This window comes from Corvus hawaiiensis, chromosome 17 (assembly GCF_020740725.1).
Source record: "Corvus hawaiiensis isolate bCorHaw1 chromosome 17, bCorHaw1.pri.cur, whole genome shotgun sequence".
In the NCBI taxonomy this organism is placed as follows: Eukaryota; Metazoa; Chordata; class Aves; order Passeriformes; family Corvidae; genus Corvus; species Corvus hawaiiensis.
This window is the reverse complement of record NC_063229.1, coordinates 6,967,770-6,988,647: the sequence shown is the minus strand read 5'-3', so window position 1 is coordinate 6,988,647 and position 20,878 is coordinate 6,967,770. Positions and strand designations below refer to the sequence as shown.

Here is a 20,878-nt window from a genome sequence, read left to right as displayed (position 1 = left end):
GTTTGGATGGGCCCTACTCTTGCTGCACACCTTGTGTGCTTTGCAGGGGAGTGGTGGGTTTGGGGACTGCTGGGGGGCCAGCTTTTGTGCCTGTGCTGGGGAGGGGGCTGTGCCCCTGCTAGTGCTCTCTGAGCTTTATGCCACCCAGAGCAATGGGGTCCCGTTGACCCTCGTTGTGCAGAGGCAGGAGGTGCTTAGCAAGGGTGCTTCCCTCCTTAGGGATGCAAAGCCAACTCCACTCCCTCAAGGATTTTGGGTTTCCCGGCTCCTCTGAATGGTGCTAGCCCTTCATTGCGGCCAACTCTGTCAAGGCTCCTGATTTTGCCTATCCTAAGGCACTCCTGTATCCCCTCCTCCCCACCCAGCACCCCATCTGGAGCAAGGCCAGGAGCATCTCTGACACCCCTGTTCTTTTTCAGAAACAGACTGAACTCAAACCACCAGCCCCGGAGGATCCGCTCTTACCCTTGAGAAGAAATTTGTGATCTTTAAGAAACCCATGGGCCGGCCTGATCCAAACCTGAGGAGCAGAACGTGGTGATGAAGCACTGCCATGCGTGAGACCTTTGAGCACAGCACACGAGGCAGTACATGCAAAAACTGGGCACTCGGTGCTGAGCTCTCAGTGGCCCAGCCGAGGAGACAGCTGGGAGCTGGCGGAGGCAGGGGCTCAGCTCGCACCCAGGAAATAGGATGCTCCTGTTTGCTTTCCAGTGACAGACTTTCAGATTTCATATTCATATACCGATGCCTACAGCTGCCTATACAAGCATAACAAATCTCAGACATTGTGTAAACAAGGTCATTGCTTAGATATGGACTATCATGGCATAGTACTTGTTTCTTTTTTCTTTTTTTATTTTTTCATCTGTCCGTTAAGGTGTTTGTTCTCTAAAGGTTGGCTTGGCTGCATATATCCTCTCTGCCTTTTCTGGTCCTTAAGCCCTGGCAGTGAAGGGCTTTGTGGGCACACAAGTGTGAGTGTAGTAGGAAAGAGAAGGTATGTGAGAAGAAAACTGCCAGTCTTGAATTTGAGTGAGATTCTCATCCCTCCAGATGAGGTTAGAGTGAGCATTGCATACTCTCTGATAAGCAGCAGGTATCCAGACCTGGGCAGCCCAGGAGATGGAGTTTGGCATCATCTGTCCCTTGCTGGCTAGAACACTTTCCCCTGTGCTCCTGGAGACTGACTGTAACAGGCTGTTAAATCTCCAAGTCTCTCTTTAGTCTCTGAGAACTAGCACATAATAATTTTTGCATCCTGACCTGGAATCTTTTCATTGTTTGGAGAGAACAGTCTATTCTTCAAAGAGCAAACGCAGAGAGTCACAGTGTGGCTGTGAGTGGTTCAAGTCATTGTTGTCTCCAAGGCAGCGGCTCTGCTGCCATCGGGAAGTTTCCTTCTTGCAGCCCTACATGGCAGATCCTCCTGCAGCACTGCTGGTGATTTCAAGTGTTTGTTCCAGCCTTTTTATTTTTTTCCTTTTCTTTTTTTCCCCCCCCTTTTTTCCCCAGGCCATGTGCAATAGTTCTAGCAAAAGAGCAAAATAAATTTCCCCGTTTTCCCGCCTGCTGCCTGATACCTGTAAATTTTTAATGTGTGTTGTCTTGGGTGGTTGCTGTGTGATGCAACTGCTTGAACATTTTTGCTTTAAATATTCTTTTCTAATAGAAAACAAAGTCTAGAAGGGAAACTCTTGAGCTGAATAGTCCAGCCAAATGCTGTGTCAGATCATTCTGTCACAAACTAATCAAAACCCAACTCCAAATTGGTTCCATGTTTTGCCTTCACTTTTGCTCTTGGAAGGCTGTTCCAGAAATTGACTGCCTTTGAGTGGTTAGAAACTTTATTTAAGTTTCTAGTTTGAATTAATTCGTGGCTGGTTCATTCCTGGTTTGTTTTGGAGCCAACATTGTCCTTTAACTTAAATAGTTTTTGGTGTTTATCTGCTGATGTATTTATGGAGAGTAGTCATAGCTCCTTATTTTTTGCCAAGCCAACTCAGCCAAGCTTTTTCAGTAGAAGGTTTTTATTTAGTGAGAGCTTTTTAATGTGGGAGACTTTATTGTTGGTGGTAAATGATATTTATTAGGAGGGTGGGTAGCAAACCCCAAAGGATCGGATCCAGAGATTTACAAAAAAATCTGGTTTAAAAACAAAAAAGCTCTTTCAGAAGCTCTTCCAAAGATGGTGTCTGATTTCTACCTTTAATTGCCCTTGCTTTTGCAATTCTTTCTTCGCCCCCTCTTCAAGAGGCCGCCTTGCTTAGCTGCTGGAAGGGGCTGTGGCTGCTCAGTGCTTTGGCAGAGGCTTTCCCTGGCCCGGTGGGACGTGCTGGGTGCCTGTGCCTGAGCTCACAGGGCTTCCCTGGCACACGGTGTGAGACTGTGGCCAAGTGTGACCACAGTCTGCTCCAGACAGAGGTGACCTGCACCCCACAGAGAGCCGGGGCGATGCCCTGGACGTGGCCGCTTGCACCGTGCACCCCATAGCCAGACCAGCCATCCCACCACGCTGTCAGCAGGGGTGGCACCGACCTGGAGCAGCCTGTGTGGCACCAGGCTCCCTAAATTTCTCTTTGGATGTGCTATTGGTGGTCGTGACACCAGTATTGGAGGCATGACCAGCAGCCATCCCACATTGGCTGGTGACAGCTCAGCCAGTGGCATCCCTGTGGCTCTCCTGGGGCATTAGGGGTTCACCCTCATGGGTGCAATCCTGTGCACCCCAAAATACCAGAGAGGGTGGGAGAATCTGGGTGGTTTTAGAGCTGAAAGCAGATCTGGGAGTCGTGCAGCCTGAGAATATGGATGTATGTACAGTGTCACCTTCAGAGAACAAATACAGGTAGGTCAATTTACTCTGTAGTGTCTATGTACATGCAGGTTTATTTAACTACACATATATACAGTTCAAATATGCCATTGATTCTTTATTGCATTAAGATGTACATTAAAAATGTACACTTTTACTAACTACTTGCTATATAAATATGTTGGAAGTGTAGTTTGCCCATTCAAGGTGATTTTCTGTGGGATTTTTGATGTACACTTAAGGGCCTATGGCTGATTGGAAGAGTGATCCCCGCTCCATCTACAGGAATGCTTAAGGACTATGGTATGAACTGGTCCCTTCAAACCATGTTTTGATGCACTAGCTGAAATATTTTGCACTTGGATTGTATTCAGCCAGTTTTCCAGAAAAATCGAAAAGAAGTCTTGTGAGCTAGAGGGAGAATTTCCCGGTGTACACAGAAAAACCAGCCTTGAGGGTTGGAAGCTGCTGAGGTTTTTGAGCTTTGTCTCCATGCATTCATACAAGCACAGCAGGAGTTTTCTTTCTTTTGGGTCGGAGGAATTTTAAAAAGTTGTTCCATGCAGGCTCCCCTCGGACATGGCGACGGGGCTGGCAAACGCCATTGCGTGGGGAGGGTAAGATTTAGAGGCAAAAAAGAAATCAAAAAATGATCGAGTTCCCTTTCTAACTCCTACATTCCTTGTTATCTGCATTTTTAGTTGACTTGAAATCTCCATAAAGATATAAGCTGAAGATTTTTGAGGGTTTAAGCTCTGTGGTCTTCTGTTTCTCTGCTGAGGAGGAGAAACAGGTGCCATCTCCAAACAGACTCGGGTTTTGGTGCAGGACATTGGAAAAGTGTGTGCATCCAAAACTGAAAAGAAAAACTGAGAGGTGGCTTGACAGTCCCAACAGCAGCTCTTGTGGTGTTAAGAGGAAGTGTCACCACAATTCTTCACAGTGTGTGAATATTTATCATCATCTAATCAAAGATGACTATCTTGACTTGAAAGGGGTGTAAGATCGAGGTGATGTAGCCAGCATCAGTAAGGAAGGGAAATTAAATTCTCCACCTCCATCCCCTGTGCCTGAGCTTGGGCTTGGCAGGCACAGCAGAAACCATCAATTTTAATCCGTGTGAATCTTGTTACTTATGTCTCTGAGGCTGCTTAGATTAAGGGCACAATCCAATTGCTTAATAACCCGAAACCCTGATTTGTGCTGGCCCTGGCTTGCTCATGGAAAGGGCTGCTGGTTCTCCTGGTGCAAGGAACTGAGTTTATTTATTCATTGATGTCAGCAGCCCCTGCCATGAGATTTCTAGACATTTTTCCATGTTTCATTTGGGTTCCTTATTTTTCAGCTCCGTAATTAGCTTCCTAGAAATTATTCTTTTTGGGCTTTTTTGTTTTTTTTTTAGCAGAACACTAAACAAACCATGATTTACAGGCTCCTATCTCCACTTGCCTGAGACCTGAGTGCTGCTGCAGCGTGGTGGGAGGATGGGCACAGGTGCTTGCAGGTACTTAGTGTGATTTCATGTCCCCTCCCTGAGTTGGTCACCAGGAGAAGCCACCAGCAGAAGCAGGAGCTGCTGGCAGAGAAATGCTGTAGTCCTTAACCTGGCTGGGGGATGCTCACACAGGAGCTGGAAGATACCTGCTGGGTTAATTTTTGTTACGTGTCCCTGACAGTTCAAGAGAAGGAAGCTGTAGAAGGCTGGTTTTGCTTTTAGGGTTTTGGGTATTTTTTTTGTAATTGGAAAGCAATAGATTTTGGTCACATGCAGAAGTGTTGTACTGTTTTCCCTGCAGCCCCTCTCTTAGAGACATAACAGAAGCAACCCGACCAGAAGCTGGCTCACTGGGAATCAGAAGAAAAAGGTGATTTTCAGCACTTGGGCACAAATTACAAAGTGAATGTGATGCTGCACATTCCCATCGTGGTGACAGTATTTAAAATGCTTGCAAACTTCTCCCCCCTGTTGCCCAGATAATTTTGGCTTCGCTCTTTTCAAATCAGTCAGGGTCCTGATGTGATTCAGCTCACCTATAAACCTCTGGTGTCATTTCTCAGCTGCTCCCAAAACCAGCAGGGTGAGATTGGGCAACAAAACACATGGAGGGGAATGAGCCACTTGCAGGCTATCCCTGTTCTTCTTTTTATTGGGAAATTTAGTTTCTGCTGTATGTTTTCCTGGCAGTGGTCTGTGCCAGGAATGTTGGATTGGCATCACAAAACTTTAATGCAGAGCAAGGGAGCTCTGTTACGTAAGCAGTGAATTTTTTTTTTTTTTTTTTTTAAATTTTGGGGTTTGTTGTTATGGCCCAAGTGCTCTGTTGGCTGATGTTTGGCATATTCTGATGGCACAGTTAAAGCCCCTTTTTCCCTGTCCTGATGGAAGGTGGTGTTAGGAAGACTCTTGCTTACTGGTGCTAGTGAAGGTTGGGCTAGGAATCCATGGCATAGAAAATTTCTAGCTAAAATTGCACTTTCTCTCTGCCCTATCTGGCTCGTGGTGGTGTTATGGGTACGTGGCTGTGATTCCCCTTGCACATACTAACATTGCACTAAAAGAGAGACTTTGGGAACAGCGTGTTGATCACTTTGTTTCTCAGCAGACCACAAAGTCAGCCTAACGGGGTCTCTTTTTTTTTTTTTTTTTTTTAATTATTATTATATAGAAATCACGCTGGTGCTGAATGACCTGGAATTTTGCTTGGATTTATCCAAAGGAAAATGTAATTGTAGCTGCAACGGGACCTTTCATAAGGGTGGCCGTGCAGTGAGGGAGCAGGGCGAGGGCCCTGCTGGGTAAAGCTGTCTTTGTACCGGGGAGGTGTGGGGGGCTCCAGGGGGGTTGGTACTTTGGATTTTTTTTTTCAAGACCACAATTTTAAATGGTCACCTTGGCAATCGTGTGAAACAGGAAATAGTTTTTACTTTTGGTAAAGGTTTTAAAGAGAAAAAAGAAGCTGCCTGTGATTGTGGGCTGTAGCTATTATTAGGGCTAGGGTAGCTTGTATGTGCTATGGACTTTACCTGCTCTTATTCTGAGGGCAAGAACTCCCTGTAGCAACAATGCCACTTCTGAGAAGTGAATGGCAAGTTTCCCTTCCTTTTGTATATGTGGATGTGAGGGTGGGCAAGGGGAAGAGCTTGCTTGTACAGTTTGTTGAAATGAAACCAGACATTTTTGGTTGTTCCTAAATAAAGAGCGTAAAAGACAAAAGTGAGTTGACTAGTGCTTGCACTGGGTTTTGGGAGGGCCCAGAGTGGTGCCCTTAAGCCTGAGAATGGCTGTGCCTGCCTTCCAGCTGCTGGGCTGGGAGTGCTCCATCACAACCTCCTCATTTATTTTAAAAGCACTACAACTTTTCCCTGGGGTAAGGCCATGAGTGAGTGCCCCAGCAGCATCCTGAGCCTTGACACCTCCATCCTAGGGGTGCTTTTTCCTCTCAGAGTGCTGTCCCCAGGCTGCCTCAGAACAGCATGGGCAGCTCCTGGTTATTCTTCCTCCCCATAGCTGCAAACCTCCTAAAGCCAGGAGGAAGGAGGGAGCAGTGCAACCTCTTCTCAGGAACTGCTGCACCTCAGCTCTGCCCTGGTCTGCAGGGCACAGAGCACCAGACACCTGAGCCAGCACACACGTAATACTGACACTTTTATTGTCGTTTAAAGCTAGCACAGCCCTGTACATGGAGACTTTTCACTACTGGACCCTTTGGCAGTGGCTGTACAGGTCAGATCTGGTGGCACCAGCCCCGATGGAGGTGCTGCCGTGGTCGCTGCAGTCACGCCTGGCCTGGATGGCTGGGAATGGACACAGCACAGGATGCTCCGGCAGCTGCACAGGATCTCTGGATTACAGGCACAGCAGTGATGCAGAGGCTGCACGGGGATTGTTTAGGTCTCTTCTTGTGATTATAGGCAGTTTGGTCCCTCACCTCTGGCAGCCTGTCTGCACCGACGTGCTTCTTAAGGGCTTCGTGGTGAAGGTTGGTGGGTGCTTGGGGTTGGTTAGGGGTGGGCTTTACTTCCAATATTTATTTTTTTTTTAGTTCTCCACTTGAACACACTTCAGCAGAGAAACTGGAAAAGCTGCCTGAAAGTAGGCCATAGCAGTGCCGTTTCCATAGAAACCAGTTCACAGCGTGCTGTGAGATTCACAAGCACTGGAGGTGCTTTCGCCCGCCGGGACGGGCTACAGCCGGTTGTCCCCGTTGACCCGGGTCCTCCGCAGTACCCTGGAAGAGGGGGCACAGAGAGGGGACACAGCTCAGCCTCACCCCAGCATGACCAAGGCCAATGCGCTGGTGTCTCAAGTTGCCCACTGAGAGAAAGTGGGGGCTCAGCCACATCCCCCATGGCTGGGGATGATGCCACCAGCTCTGGGGCGGCAGCCCCTTGTCCCACCCTACTCCCACAGCAGTGACTGCCGCAAGCACTGGCACAACTTCCAGCTCAAATTTAGGGCTGCCACGCAGCAAACAAGGCTGCAGCTCTGCTCTGGGTTGTGGGGAGGCTGCATTCATCTGCCTCCACCCAGACTAAATGCAGAGGGGCACCTTGTGCTGGGAAGAGCTGAGCAGTGGCCTCACCTTCGCTCCCGGCTCTCGAAGTGGTCAGCGAGCTGCTCTGGGGACACACGGAAATCATCAAAAGGCTGCTGGTACCGTGACTCAAAGGACCCCTCTCTGCCTCTGCTTGCCAGCAGCTGGCTGGAGCCATCCCCTGCTCGTTCCCGTAGGGATGAAGCATTGAAGAGGTTTATTTCGCCATTTTCCTGCTTGGATCAGGGGAAAAAAAAAAAATGTTGTAGTCAAGGGCTTGTGATTTCAAAGAGTAGATCCTGTAGTAAAAGGGCAGTTATGGTGCAGGGCCCTGGCTGCCCTGCAGGGTGTCCAAGGCTCACAGGGGCTCAGGGTTTGCAATGTGCAGCTGCTCTAACAGCAATCGCTGCCTCCCACCAGCATAATTTTAAATGAAGAAATAAAAGAACCATCTGTCTCAGAAGGAGCCTTGCCCTCTGCTTGTGCCAACAGGGACAGCCCCAGGCCAGCGAGCTCCATGATCCCAAGCTGCAATGGCCTTGGAGCACAGACAGGCACTGGGATAGAGCAAATCCGCCTCCTCCAGCTTTTGCTGAAGGGATTTCCAGACAGGTCAAACACAGCAGAGGCAGGACCCTGCCTGAAACACCCTGACTACTGCAGGAGGCAAACCCAGTGCTTGCTCTCCTGCTGGGCATCACTATGGAGCAGCACTGGGAATTCAGCCATCCACAGGCACTCAGGCCAGGCACCACTGAGACTTACTGCCCCGACTGGTGCAGGAGAGTGGGCAGGGCCAGGCTGGGCTCACTGGCTCTGCTCCTCAACCCTGCAGCATGGTCACCTCCGTGTGTGTGCAGCCAGTCTCACCTTGCAAGGGAAAATGTCTATCTTGACAAGCAGAGAAGCCAGCTCCAGGTTCTCGCTGTAGTTGTTCTTCAGGGGAACAGCTCGGAAACCTACAGCAGAGACAGCCCTGGTGTCACTCGCTGCTCAGGAGCTGAGGTGTCAGTGCCCTGGCACAGAACTCAAGGGCGTTCTTCTCCTGCAAGACCCTTTTTCTCTTCTGCCCAGAGACGCTGTGGCTGCCCCAGCCCTGGAAGTGCCCAAGGCCAGGCTGGATGGGGCTCGGAGCAACCTGGGATAGTGGAAGGTGTCCCTGCCCATGGCAGTGGGGCTGAAACAAGATGGTCTTTTGGGTCCCTTCTAATCCACACCATTCTACGATTCCATGATTCTCCAAACCCCCCAGTTTCTCTCAAGTGGCAATCAGCCCCAAGGGCTGTTAGCAAATGGCTCTGCCTTCCTTTACCTGGCTGAGGATGTGACCTGGCATGGGGACAGGAGGGACTGAGCCAGCCTGGGGCCCAATGACATTCTCCCATGAAACTCAGCATCTCACTGGCTAACAATGTGAACTGGTGAAGACCACCATGACCCCCTCCTTGCTGCCCCAAGTGCTTTACCCGTCTTCAAGCCTTTCACCAGGAAGGTGGCCTGAGCCAGGAAGTTCTCGTCGCTGAACATGTCCTCCTCATACACCACGAAGCGGAGGAAGGCGAAGTCAGGGTTGCTGACCTGAAAGTGGAACTGCTTCGGGGTCCAGAGAGGGTTCAGGCCATTGTCAGCTGCTCACAAAACACAGCTGTCAGTGGGCAGCCCTGCTGAGTCCCCCCACCGTCCCCATGGCTGATGCTGTGCTCAGGGGCAGCACAAGGGCAGCTCCCAGCTCAGGGCCAGGCTTGGCTGCAGAGCCCATGGCTCAGACCAGGATCAGGAGTGCTGGTGCATCCCTCTCCCTTCCCTTCACCACCCCACTCACCCACGATCTCTGTTTTCTGCTTGGCATTGTCATACTCAGCACCAGACACCTCCACCTCCACGAAAGGACAAACGATTCCCCTTCCATTTTTGGGAAGGTGCCGGGCCCCCAGGACCTGAGCAGAGAGCAGGAGAGACTTGGTGAGAGACAGGAACAAAGGGGAAAAAAAATGTGTTTGCATACCAAGACATTTTCGTTCCAAATAAATCACCCTGGTTCTGCTAATTGGAGAGAGAAGTGGCACTGACAGCCAGCACTGGAGAGAAATAGCTCCCACCCCTGGAAGCTGATATGGTGTTCCTGATCCCCAGTTTGACTTGCAAGCCATAAAAAAAAGCAGCTGAAGTGCCCCAGGTTCCTGCCTGCTGCCGGCACAGCCAGGCCTGGGCCACAGTGTCCCTCCCCCAGCCTGCCAAGCTGGAGCTGGGCTCCCAGCCGAGCACTGTTCCCTGCTGGGAGCACTACACTGGACACCCTCGTCTCTGCCGAAACTTCTTGGCCCTCCTGCCTTGGTGCAAGGAGAAAAAGGAGCTGTGCTCCACCACTGCTCTGCCTCGTGTTTGCAGCACAGTCTGTGCTCTGCTCCAATGACAACCTGCCTCCTCGCAGGAGAAAGCACTCGCAGCTCCCTCCTTGCCCATGGCCATATGTCACTCTGCCGTGCTGTCGGCACGCTGCTGTTGCAGGGGAAGGACCTGCTGCCAGCACTGGATCATGTGCTTTGAGTCATGCTGGGCTCGAGATGGCTTCTCCATCCATGAAAGCTGGCTTTGGTGGGGACAGCAGGCAGTTCTGCCAGAGAACAGGAGGCTAAGCCTGTCTCTTAAAGGCGACAGTGACTGGCTATGGCACAATGACTCTTGACACTTGGTGGTGTCAGCCGCATCCTGGGGTGCAGGAAGAGCTTGGAAAACAGATGGGGCAGGGAATTTTTATGTGGACACGGGGTCAATGGTGCAGAGGCTACATGATGAGGTGTCCTCATGGAGAAGGGCTGTGGCTTTTCTAGGTGGAATCACTCCAAAACAGAGGTGGCTGCAGAGGAAATCTGTGAGCACCTACAGGCAGGATCTCCACTGCATCCTCCCCAAGGTCTGCATGAGCTGAGGAGACTGGCAAAGGAGACTGCTGACCCACAGCTCGGCTCTGAGACCACAAGGAATGGCTGTACAGGCTACTGAACCCTGCTAGTCTAAACATGAGAGCCACCTGGTTTGGCACAGCCCTCCAAGAGCGTTGCCTGGCAAGCTATCCCATGTCCCTGCAGAGCAGCTCTGAGAGCTGACACAGGAACAATCCAGCCTCGGTCTCACCATCAGGGAAGTAAAAATAATTCATCAAGCATCCACAGCCCATCCTCTGGCACCCCCCACCCTCAGCCCCCCTCCTCTTATCATCACCAGGAGCACAACACAGAAATGGCCTGAAAAGTCTGCCCTGACCTCGAGTATCTCCCCAGGAGGGGCCATGAGCAAGGGGAAATGGAAACATCGAGCCTGAAGCAAGTGAGTGACAAGGAGGGGACAAGGCACAGCTCTTGTGGTGTTAGCCTGTGGATGCGCTCGGCAGTCCCGGCCAGGCTCTGGGGACAGGGATGCCACCTCTGTGGCTCGTGGATGCCACCTGCTGGCACTGGGACCTGGACAGGAGGAGTCCCGGGGAGAGCACCCGGGGATGCTCCTGCTGCTCCTCTCCAGGCCCCCTCGGCAGCACCCCTGAGTGTCCCTCTTCAGCGAGGGCTCTCCCAGTCTGTGCTGCGGGACAGGGGCTGAGGGGGGTTGGTGAGGAGCAGCTGCAGGCAGAGCCAGGAGCCCAGAAAAAACATTTTCTCACCCCAAATCTGGTATAACCACCGGAGTGTGACCCTGCATTCATTCCCCCACAGCAGGTGGAGGTACTGACCTCAATGGAGATGGAGAGTGGTTCTGTGCCCCGCAACGTGCTCTTGTCAAAGGGGTCAAAGATGTCGTCCCTCATGTTGGCCGGCTGCAGGACGTACCCACACTGGCCACTGGACATGAACAAGGCCTGGTTCATCTGCATGGGCTTGTCTGGAGAGCACAGGCAGGAGATACAGGAGATGAAGGAGACCCTGTGCACTTTCCCAAGCTGGATCATCACCCCCCACCGTTGATGCCTCACAGGAAGCCCTTGGCAAGAGGACCTGGCTCACCCCTTGGCAATGCCTGTGCAATGTGGCCCTACTGCAGCCTGTGCACGTGTTGGGGCCATGACGTGACTCTCATGCACAATCTGCCCAACTACCCAGTGCTCCATGGGTCACCTCCCTCTTTTCCTCCTGCTTTTTTCAGCTTTCCTTGTGCTGACTGTAGCATTTGCCAAACCCCCTGTGAGATGCTTGAATTCACAGAAGGAATGAAAAAGCCGGCAGGAAAAAAGAGGCAGGTCGTTTGCTGGTGTGCTGGTGAGCTGAACAGGCTCACAGCAGGGTTTGGCAAGGGCCAGGGAAAGAGGAAGGCTGGACTGCACGACAGGAGCAGGAATGGAAGCTGGGGAAAGGCAAGAAGAGCAGCCAGCTGGACTCAGACCATGCAACCAGCTGGTGTCCCCAGCCTGGGGCTGCACCGTCCCCTTTGGCACCTTCCCTGCTTGCCCTGCTTGTCACCAGGGACCTGGGGGAACTCCCTGCCTCCTCTCCATTTCATCTTGCTCTCATGGCACAATCCCCAGGCCCAGTCCAGCTCCTTGGCTCAATCCAGCCCTCTGGAGCACATTTACCCGTGTCTCACTGCCTGCAGAGCCCTTCCCAGACCCAGAGCCCCTCCCAGCCCCCCATTTGCCAGGAGCAGGGTGGCTCGGATGCGGCACAGGGCACCCCAGGAGCCCGCACCCTCCCTGCTGCCCTCACCTGGGGTCTGGAAGTTGAGTGCCACCAGCTGGCTGCCACAGATCCACATGGGCAGGGGGTCGTAGTTGGAGGAGTCGAGGCGCTGGCCCTTGGGGTAGATGCGGGAGAGCTGCAGGCGGTTGTACTGCAGGAACTTCTTGCCTTTGATCTTGTTGACGTACTTTTCTGCCTTGGTCTCGGGAAAGGAGGACATGTCTCGGTAGCAGGCCCTCTCTGTGCCAATCTCTGGGAGGGGACAGCACTGTGTAAGCCAGGAGCACACTCCCTTTCCTGACATTTAACCACCCCTAACACCATCCTCTCACCCCTGGTGCAGCCACCAGGGCTGTGCAGACCCTGCTCTGCCTCAGGGGGTGTTTGCCAGGTGCCCAACACCAATGGCTGAGAGCACCAACACAGCTCCTGGTGACCGGGCACGATGCTCCCCAGCCCCCTCCCTCAGCAGCTGCTCCGGGTGGTGACAGACCCCAGCAACACAGGGATAGGGAAGGGAACTTGCACCCTCTGGAGGTACCCAGAGCTCCAAGGTAAGCTGGTGATTTGGACACCTTGGACACCTGGCCTCTGCTAAGATCCAGCCAAAGCAGGGTCTGTAATGCTAAAGTGACTGCCTGTGATGGCCACCAGCCCAGCAGATGCTCACTCTCTTCATCAAAGGGCACAGGTCGGCAATAGACCACCAGTTCTGAAAGCTCCAGAGCAATCTTCTTTCTCCTCTCCATCATCTTCCCTTCAGAGAGCTGCCAAGAGAGGGTGAGAGGTGTCAGGCCAGGTAGGAGCAGTGGTGATGGATGACCCAGCTCATAAACTGACCCTCACTGCTTGGTGTGGCTCCTGCCTACACTGAGGGGACCACCAGCAGATCTGCCAGGTCTGCATGGAGGGACATCACACAGGTAGGGCCTGGGTAGGTCCTACCTCCTGCCCAGAGCAGGACTGGCACTGGTACCAGCACAGGGCATCTGTGGCCTTGCCTCCCTCCACAGATGGAGATCCCCCATCTCCTGAGGCTGCAGCACCCACCCAGTTGTCCAATCCTCCCAGATATCCAGCTGGGACCTCTCAAGCCATGTGGCCACCACCCCTTGCCACATTGTCCAAGATTGCTCTGGCTTTACCATCTCTGTAACTGCTCTGCTAGCCGTCACAGGCTGTCACCTCACCGCCCCCTACCAGCCTCCACCTGCTCCTCGGCTCCCGGAAAACCCAGGACTTGGCCAGGAGATGCCTCCTCCCCTGCCACGGGCTCCCCAGGCTCACCCTGGCATCAGCTGTCTGAGCTGCCTCCCGGATCTTCTTCACCCAGTCCAGCAGGTCCTCGTGCGTGTCGGCTGCCACGTCCAGGGACAGGCGCGACACCGAGGACATGCTGATGGAGAAGACGAAGAGACGATTGTTCTTCCCCTCGGGGCGGATGGCTGTGGGGACAGGGAGCAGAGGGCAAGGTCACAGCAGGTGCTGAGCCAAGCCCTTCACAGGGAGGAAGGGAGAAGACAGACACAGAGGATCCATGTGACTCTACAATAGGAAATTCCCATTTCTGGCCACTGGAGACAACAGATGGAGCCCAGGAAGCAATAAGTGAGGAAGCAGAGTGTATCCTGAGGGGTTGAGAAGCCTCAAGGGGCCTTTGCAATGCTCCCTCCCTGGCACTCACCGATCTGGCAGGAGGGCACGTCCAGGACGCCTCCCAGCAGGTCTCCCAGGGGGCTGTTCTCATCCAGCTGCTGCTGGGAAGGAAGCACAGCAGGATGGTGCTGGGCATGGTGCTGGGCACGGCACTGGGCAGAGCAGGCAAGCTCGGGGGCTCGAACCCTCCTTGCCCCACTCATGCCCATACTCACCTCCTGCTCAGGCTCCAGGCTACTGGGACTGGTAATTTCCTCAACATAGTTAGAAGGGAACCACAGCTGCTTTTTGCCACCATAATCTCCTCTCCACCTGGAAGGGAGGGAAGGGGCAATGTCAGCACCCACCACAGGACCCCAGAGTATCCTGAGTGGGGGTGAGGGGAACAGGCAGCTCTTCCATCATCTGCTTTCAGGGTTTGTGAGGTTTTAGGACTGTGCAGCTCATAGGCAATCCCCAGACACACCCCCCCCCCTCCTAGAGTGGGCACACCTCTGTGTGGATGATGACAGCAAGGTTCGGCCATATTCCCTAGGGAAAAGGGAGGCTCAGGACCAACTCACCAGCCTCCTTCCTGTTTCTCCACATTCTGGATGATGGCATTTTTAGTGAAGGTGAGCTCATCTTCCCTCTGTGCCTTGTAGTCAAACAGGGCTTTGACTGCACACTGCAATGAGGAGGGGTCCCATGAGGCTGGGCAGGGATGGACACATGGACAACGAGCCCACAGGATGAGGGATCACCTCCCACCACAGATGTGTTTGTTGAGGGGCTGTGAGGCACATCATGTGCAGACAGGCAGCATCCAGCCCTGCTGTCAGACCCTAGTGACATCTTGCAGAGCAAATCAAGGCCCCCATTTATGCCAAAGCAGAGCTCACAAGTCTAGTATGGCCCCACACAGGCACTTTCCTCTGTCCCAAGAGCCACTGATGGGTTTAGTGTGGAGAGCTCAGAACAACAGCCAGCCCAACCTGGGAACCTGGATGTTCAACCTCCATTGTCTCTCCATGGTCTAGAAATGAGTGTGCAAACTAACACAGCTCTTGGAAAACAAAAAGACCTTTGCTAAACCTTCCAGCCCTGCCGGTTGTTTTGTGCCAAACAGTGAGAGTGTACCTTGAAAGTGGGCATGGGGTTGGCTTCCACATAGAACCCGGGGTGGCGTCCCTCGTACAGGGCTCCATAGTCCGGCTCCTGTGGAAGCAAAAGGACAGTGGTTACTGCAATGACTGCAGGAGAACAGGTCCCCTACCTTGGGGTAGGTGGGAGAGTGCCCCAGGAAGGCACAAGACCAAAGATGATGCTGCAAACAGCAAACAGCAGCCCAAGCCTGGCTCAGAGGGGCAACACCAAACCCCACTCAAGTGTCAGGAAGTGCCAAGAGGTGTGGGCTGCAAAGCACAGAGACAGCTCCCACACCACCACTTCAAGGCACCAGCTCAAAAATGACCTGTCCATCATTCTGTGGCTCCTGCACTCACCGCTGTCCCGATCTTCTCCAGGGTCTCCTCATTGATGGGGTAGCGCAGCTTCATCTTGCGGTACAGCGGGTGCTTCTCGTGGTAGCTGATCAAGTCCACCAGGCTGTCGAACTCAGTGTTGCCCAGCAGCACAGTCTGGCCCTCCTGCTGCACCCGGCAGTGCTTGATCTTCCCTTCTGCCCTGAAGGGAGGAAAGACAGGGAGAAGCCACTTGGCACCTGGCAAGAGAAGGTCTCTGCCAAAATAAAGACACCCAAGGAAAAGGTGCCCCTGGCCTGGTGGCTGAGCACAGCCATCTCCCACTGGAAGATGGGAGGAAGAGCAGAATCTCAAGGACTTATTCAGGACCACCCCAGAGCAAGAGGAGCTCTGGGAGGGCTCACGTCAGGCTGATGGCACCTCTCATGCTCTCTCACACACCGCAGCACCCCAGCTCCACCTCCAGCACCCACCACCCTCGTCCAGGGACACACCTGAAGGAGATGGCGTAGGAGCTGGGCTCGCTCCTCTTGCGCACCAGGAAGGCTCCATCGCGGGGCACTCGCATCAGCATGTGCTCGGCTTGGGCCCGCGTCAGGTTGGCGTGGTACCACCTGCCAGGGGAGACACATCACTGTGCACAGGTCACACTCACCCAGCCCGACCCACACCTCTGCCATGGCACAGCGCTTCCCCTCAAGCCCCTAAAAGGCTCCTGGAATCCTCCAGAGGAAGATGGGGACTGCAACGGGGCAGGAAGGATCAGAGCCCTTTGGTGAGGCATGGCATGGGCGAGGGCATCCCAACCAAACCCGGCAGCTCTGTGCTCTGCACTGAGCCTCCGTGACGTTCAGCTCCATGAACAATGAAGCTGGCCAGCATGGCTGCTGTGACAGAGCTCCACAGGGAAAAAGTGGGGACCAGAAAGCCCCAGCAAGGGAGGAATGGCTGAGGAGAGATCTGGGAGAGCTTCCTACAGTGTCCCAGCTGCCCAATGGACACAAACACGCACTCACTCTTTGCTCTCGTGGGCATTGGTCTGTGGCACTGGCTCCGTGAGCCTCATCTCGAACTCGTTGCACCTCAGTGGTACCTCCTGGTAGTGGGTGATGAGGTCGTAGAGGCTGTCGAACACCAGGTTGTCCGTCAGGAAGAACTTGGGGCTGCCGGCGTCCTGCCGCGAGTGGATCCGGCAGTGCTGCACCTTCCCGTTACGCCTGAGGAACAGGGACAGAGGGAAGGGGGTAAGCCAAGGCTGTCCATGGAGATTTTGCACCTGCCTCAGGCACAGCTCCAGCCTGACATGGCATTCCTGCCCCACAGGAGAGTGGCTGCATAAGGATCCCAAGGGACTTGACCCTTCTGCACTGGGACAGAGAGCTGACATGATGCTGGGGCACAGAAATAGGGGAGAAACTGCTCACAGGCCACTGGGGAACGGGACCCCCCCACTGAAGGAAATGTCAAGAGGAAACAACCCCTGGAGCGACACAGAGCAGTAGGCTGGGGCCGGGGCCCTCACCAGAAGGAGAGGGTGTAGTCTCCTACAAAGGTCTCGCTCTCTCTGACGAGGAAGGAGCCGTCGGGGGCCCCTGTCTCGATGCAATATTCCGTCAGCAGCCGCTCCGCGATGTGCCGCCCGTCACGTCCTGCTCCCAGCTTCCCGTGGAACCACTTCTCCGTGGAGTGCAGCTCGGTGCTGTTGCTTACCTGGCAGGGGGAAAAGCCATCGTCGTGGGTTACTGAGGGAAGGCTTGTGCTGCTGGACTCTGCTTTGCTCAGGGGTCTTCCAGCCAGGACCAGGGAGCTCCTGAAGCAGCTCCCATCCTTCCCTCCACAGGATCTCCCCCTGAAGTCAGCTGGCAATGGCAGTGCTCAGCCCCTTGGGCAGTCAAGTCTTTTCCTTAGGGAACAACTCACAGTCACACAGGGGAGCCCTCACCTCCTTTTGCTCTTCCTCATCCTCATTTCCTTGGTCATTGGTTGTCTCCCCAGAGTAATAGATCTTGCTGCTGGTCAGCACAAAGTAATGTGGGTTCCACTCCTGCAAGGAAACAAACTCTGGCAAAGAGACCCTCGGGGAAGCACCAAACTGCCCACCACCCACCCATGGGATCATCTCTTCCTGACCAGCACAAGCGGGGTTAGTGAAGGACAGTCACCAACACTGATTCCAGTGAGTCACAGGAGCTTCCAAGACATCCCCCAGATCTGAAGCATGGATTTATCAGTAGCAAAAAAACCCAGCATGTGACAGATCACACTGCAAACACCCCAACACATATTAAAAGGAGATGACCAAATGAAGACCAAATCAATGCAAAAAGAAAACAGTCTGCAGGGACTCAGCACAGGGGCAATCTGAGGTGAAGACATCAGAGACAGTAATGTGGATTTACCATTGCACGTATTTTAAAAAAACCCATTTCATTTGCATGTGGCTTTGCCAGACAGACCCTCAGCAGAGTAAAGCTGCTGAAGGTGGGCTGTGTGTGAGTAAATGCACACAGTAATGAACACTCAGTGCTTTACAAAGCTAAACTTGTGCTTAGGTGTGTCAGGTGTGCAGGCACTTGGCAGGAGGCAGGGCTGGAAGTGCAGCCTTTGAAATTCCTGCAGCACAAATCACAGGCTGCAGTGCCTTGGCCCAGAGCTCCCTCTAGCTCAGCCTTCTGCCTCTAGCAAAGGCCCACAGGAGATTCCTAGGGAAGAGCACAGAGAGAGCCAGCATAAAATGCCCCCAGCCTTCAGGGATGCCTGAGGAACCAGACAAACCAAGAGCCTCTTCAATCGTTCGCACCACAGCCCTTCCTTCCAGCACACACAGTGCCTGACAGAGCCACCATGTCATTGATGGAGCCCTCAGAGCAGGGACAGGGTGACCATGGCACAGACATACATGATTGATGGGGTCTTCCAGGTAGAGGATCCCATTCTTGATGGAGTTGCTGATGTCATTCTCTGAGTACATCACAGATGTGGGCAGCTCCTCGTAAGCGCTTCCCTCTGCCAGCTTCTTGTGCTGTGGGACGAGAGGGGGGATCAGGCACCTTGAGGGGAGCAGACACCTAAAAAGCATGGATTTCCTGGTGAACAGCCCTAAACCACCAGGTCTGCTGCAGTGGGGTCCTCTTCCTTTGAAGAACCAAGACCCACGCCACAGGGATCATCAAGTAGCACTGAAGTCCCATCCTTTCTTCCCAAAGGTGATTTCCGAAGCTGAAATACCAACAGCCCCCATGCCCTCAAAGAAAGGCAGCACCCAGCTGCTGAGCTCATTTCCCGGCAGATTCTCTGAAGCAAGAGAGCTTTTTGTCTCCAGCTGTTCTTAGCATCAGGTCTCCACTTCCACTGCCAACCAGCCCCATCCAAAGGCAGCTGCCCTCAGTCCCACACCCTCACCCCATTCTGCCCTCGTTCCCTCACTTAGGAGCCGTGCTGGGCAAGGGAGTTCACCTTGATGAGAATCTTCCTCTTGAGCTGGTTTGGAGAGGGAAGGCCATCAGCAGAAATATCGACTGGTTTGGTCAAGAGCATGTCCCCAAAGACCTTCTTGAAATTCTGAGCCATGTTCCTCTGCTGAGCAATGCTGCAGTGGTCCTCAATGGACAGAATGACGGGGAAACTGGGAGAAGGAGAAGAGCCATTAAAGCCAGCACGGGCTCTGGATGGAACCAAGGACTTCTGAGCTCTGTCTCATAGCCTGGCCTCTGTGCCCTCCAGGAGCAGCTCGCATCAACAGCAACCTGTGCTGCCTTGAGCACCCAGTATAGCCACCCTACAGGAGTGCACAGGGGGGAGAAGGACTGGCAAGCTACTGGGGTTTACCCAAAGCCCGCCCTCCCTCCCACAACATTTTTCTGGGGAAAATCTCCCTTTGGCTGGGAGACGTGACACGCTTTCTTCCCACCACATCCCAGGCCTTGCGCTGCAGCTCTGCATAAAGGTGAGCTTCACTTTGCTACAGCCTTGGCTCCACCCTCTCTCTGCTCTGCCAGCTGGAGTTCTGCTGTACTCACTCAGAGGTGACAAAGGCATGCTCCTTGATAGTGACCAAGACATCAGAGAACTTGATCTTGGTGGTTAAGGTGTGTCCGTGGTAGATGACCGGCATGCCATCTGGACCGTCCCAGCAATCCACTGAAAGAGACCCACAGGGGAAGCTTAGCCCACAGGCTGGAATACAGGCAAGACATGGACACGAGATGGACTGAGCCAAGTGCTGCTGTGAAATGTACTGGAAGGCAATAAAGGAATGAGGTGATCAGTGAAAGCCCTGATCTTTCTGTGGGACCAAAACCTTGGGCACAGATCCCCCAGTCCCACAAAGCAAACAACCTCAGCTCTCTCTGCACATGATGGTGTTAATATTTCCACCGGCCATGCCAGCTTTCAGCTCTGCCTTGCAAAGCCTCCCCTGAGCACCACAAGCTGCCACGATGACGGAGACAGAAGGGCCAGCGCGGGGTACTCACGTTCGATGCAGCGGCAGCCCATGCGCAGGCAGCGGGCGTAGGCCTCCAGCGAGGACTCGCTCGAGAACTGATCCCCCGTCAGGTACCTTCCAGGTGAGACAACACATCAGCACAGTGACAAGAGAGACAGCACAGTGCCACAGCCCCCGCTGTGGGCACAGGCATCTGCTGGGACACTGTGGACCTGCCTCTGCCACGAGGGAATGACGGGAGCGGCGTTTCTCCACAGCCGCCGCCTTCCCCGGGCAAGGGGTTCAGCTCTGCCCCTGCTGCAGTGGGCTGCCAGCACCTCTCTGAGGCCCAGCCTCTGCTCCTGAGATAATATCAGCATTGGTGCCACAAAGAGCCCCCAGTAGCCTGAGAGCAGGGTTAGACCAGCTCTCACAGGCTGACAGGATCTCACTGCCTGCCCTCGGGGTGCTCAGCTGGCTTAGGCTCTCAGATCTTTAAATTTGGGTTAGCATGAACACAGAGCACAGACAGAGCCTGTCTGCACAGAAAGCAGTTCCTGCAAAATTATTCTAGCAGCAGAGAGCAGAAAATGGCCAATTTCAGCCTGACGGGGTTTATCACAGCTGTCCTGAGGGGCTCTGAAGAATGACATTGCTGATGGTGAGAAACTACCAGAGTGACAGCTCAGGATGTGAAGGCACCTGAAGGTCTGTGCAGATGTGTGCTGCTGGCAACATCTGAGCAAAGCATTTATGGCTAAATGACAGAAGGGAGGAGTGGGGCACCAAGAGGAAGGTCTCTGGTGTGCTGGCTTTGGTTTGGAAAAGCCTACTTGACCCATCACTGGAATCAGGCAAAATCAGGAGACTCCCACCCTGGCATGAGAAAAGGATGCTGACAGCAGCTGGGTGGAGAGAGCCCTGCTCTAGTCCTTACGTGTTGTGTGAGGAGGAGATCCAGTAATGGGAGAGAGGGTTGTTCATGTTCTCCAGACACACCATGTCCAGCTGTGAGTTCCAGATGCTGTTCTCTTTGGAAAACAGGAAGGTGAGAAACTGCTCAGGAAGAAACAGAAATGTGTTAATGATGCAGAGGAGCCGGGTGCTGTGGTTGAGCTTCACACGCATCTCCCATTCTGTGCCAGCAGAATCCAGCACAGACTGACCAGGGCTGCCCTACAGCACAGCAGCTACCTGAGCCAGGGTGCTCCAGTGACCACAGCTTGGGCACTGCCACCTACCCACTAAGCTGTCCCAGATATCTGTGTGCCAGATCCTCTGGCCCAGCTGGAGACAAATTAATGGCTCTGCATTTTATT

The 20,878-nt window shown here is 53.5% G+C and overlaps 2 protein-coding genes across 9 annotated transcripts in view; one reads left to right on the top strand and one right to left on the bottom strand.

The window, feature by feature from the left end:
- Positions 1 to 6,029, top strand: part of ZHX3 (zinc fingers and homeoboxes 3) — a 47,056-nt gene extending 41,027 nt beyond the window's left edge. For all 5 annotated transcript variants that reach the window (XM_048321495.1, XM_048321497.1, XM_048321494.1 and 2 more), the window contains one exon: positions 420 to 6,029. In XM_048321495.1, coding sequence (XP_048177452.1) covers positions 420 to 430 — 11 coding nt within the window. In that variant the 3' untranslated portion in view covers positions 431 to 6,029. The remainder of the gene's footprint in view (positions 1 to 419) is intronic.
- Positions 6,030 to 6,444: 415 nt separating this feature from the next.
- PLCG1 (phospholipase C gamma 1) overlaps positions 6,445 to 20,878 on the bottom strand; it is a 42,066-nt gene continuing 27,632 nt past the window's right edge. Inside the window, exons 10-32 of one of the 4 annotated variants that reach the window (XM_048321490.1) lie at positions 20,497 to 20,615; positions 19,609 to 19,694; positions 19,153 to 19,273; positions 18,590 to 18,758; positions 18,033 to 18,155; positions 17,076 to 17,177; positions 16,656 to 16,843; positions 16,150 to 16,350; positions 15,628 to 15,747; positions 15,155 to 15,335; positions 14,790 to 14,867; positions 14,234 to 14,337; positions 13,886 to 13,982; positions 13,699 to 13,771; positions 13,302 to 13,459; positions 12,685 to 12,781; positions 12,042 to 12,266; positions 11,075 to 11,223; positions 9,173 to 9,287; positions 8,817 to 8,978; positions 8,221 to 8,309; positions 7,399 to 7,586; positions 6,445 to 7,044 (exon numbers count right to left, since the gene is read on the bottom strand). In XM_048321490.1, the coding sequence (XP_048177447.1) occupies positions 7,002 to 7,044; positions 7,399 to 7,586; positions 8,221 to 8,309; positions 8,817 to 8,978; positions 9,173 to 9,287; positions 11,075 to 11,223; positions 12,042 to 12,266; positions 12,685 to 12,781; positions 13,302 to 13,459; positions 13,699 to 13,771; positions 13,886 to 13,982; positions 14,234 to 14,337; positions 14,790 to 14,867; positions 15,155 to 15,335; positions 15,628 to 15,747; positions 16,150 to 16,350; positions 16,656 to 16,843; positions 17,076 to 17,177; positions 18,033 to 18,155; positions 18,590 to 18,758; positions 19,153 to 19,273; positions 19,609 to 19,694; positions 20,497 to 20,615 (2,988 nt within the window). In that variant the 3' untranslated portion in view covers positions 6,445 to 7,001. The remainder of the gene's footprint in view (positions 7,045 to 7,398; positions 7,587 to 8,220; positions 8,310 to 8,816; positions 8,979 to 9,172; positions 9,288 to 11,074; positions 11,224 to 12,041; positions 12,267 to 12,684; positions 12,782 to 13,301; positions 13,460 to 13,698; positions 13,772 to 13,885; positions 13,983 to 14,233; positions 14,338 to 14,789; positions 14,868 to 15,154; positions 15,336 to 15,627; positions 15,748 to 16,149; positions 16,351 to 16,655; positions 16,844 to 17,075; positions 17,178 to 18,032; positions 18,156 to 18,589; positions 18,759 to 19,152; positions 19,274 to 19,608; positions 19,695 to 20,496; positions 20,616 to 20,878) is intronic. The other 3 variants (XM_048321492.1, XM_048321491.1, XM_048321493.1) reach the window with 3 other exon arrangements.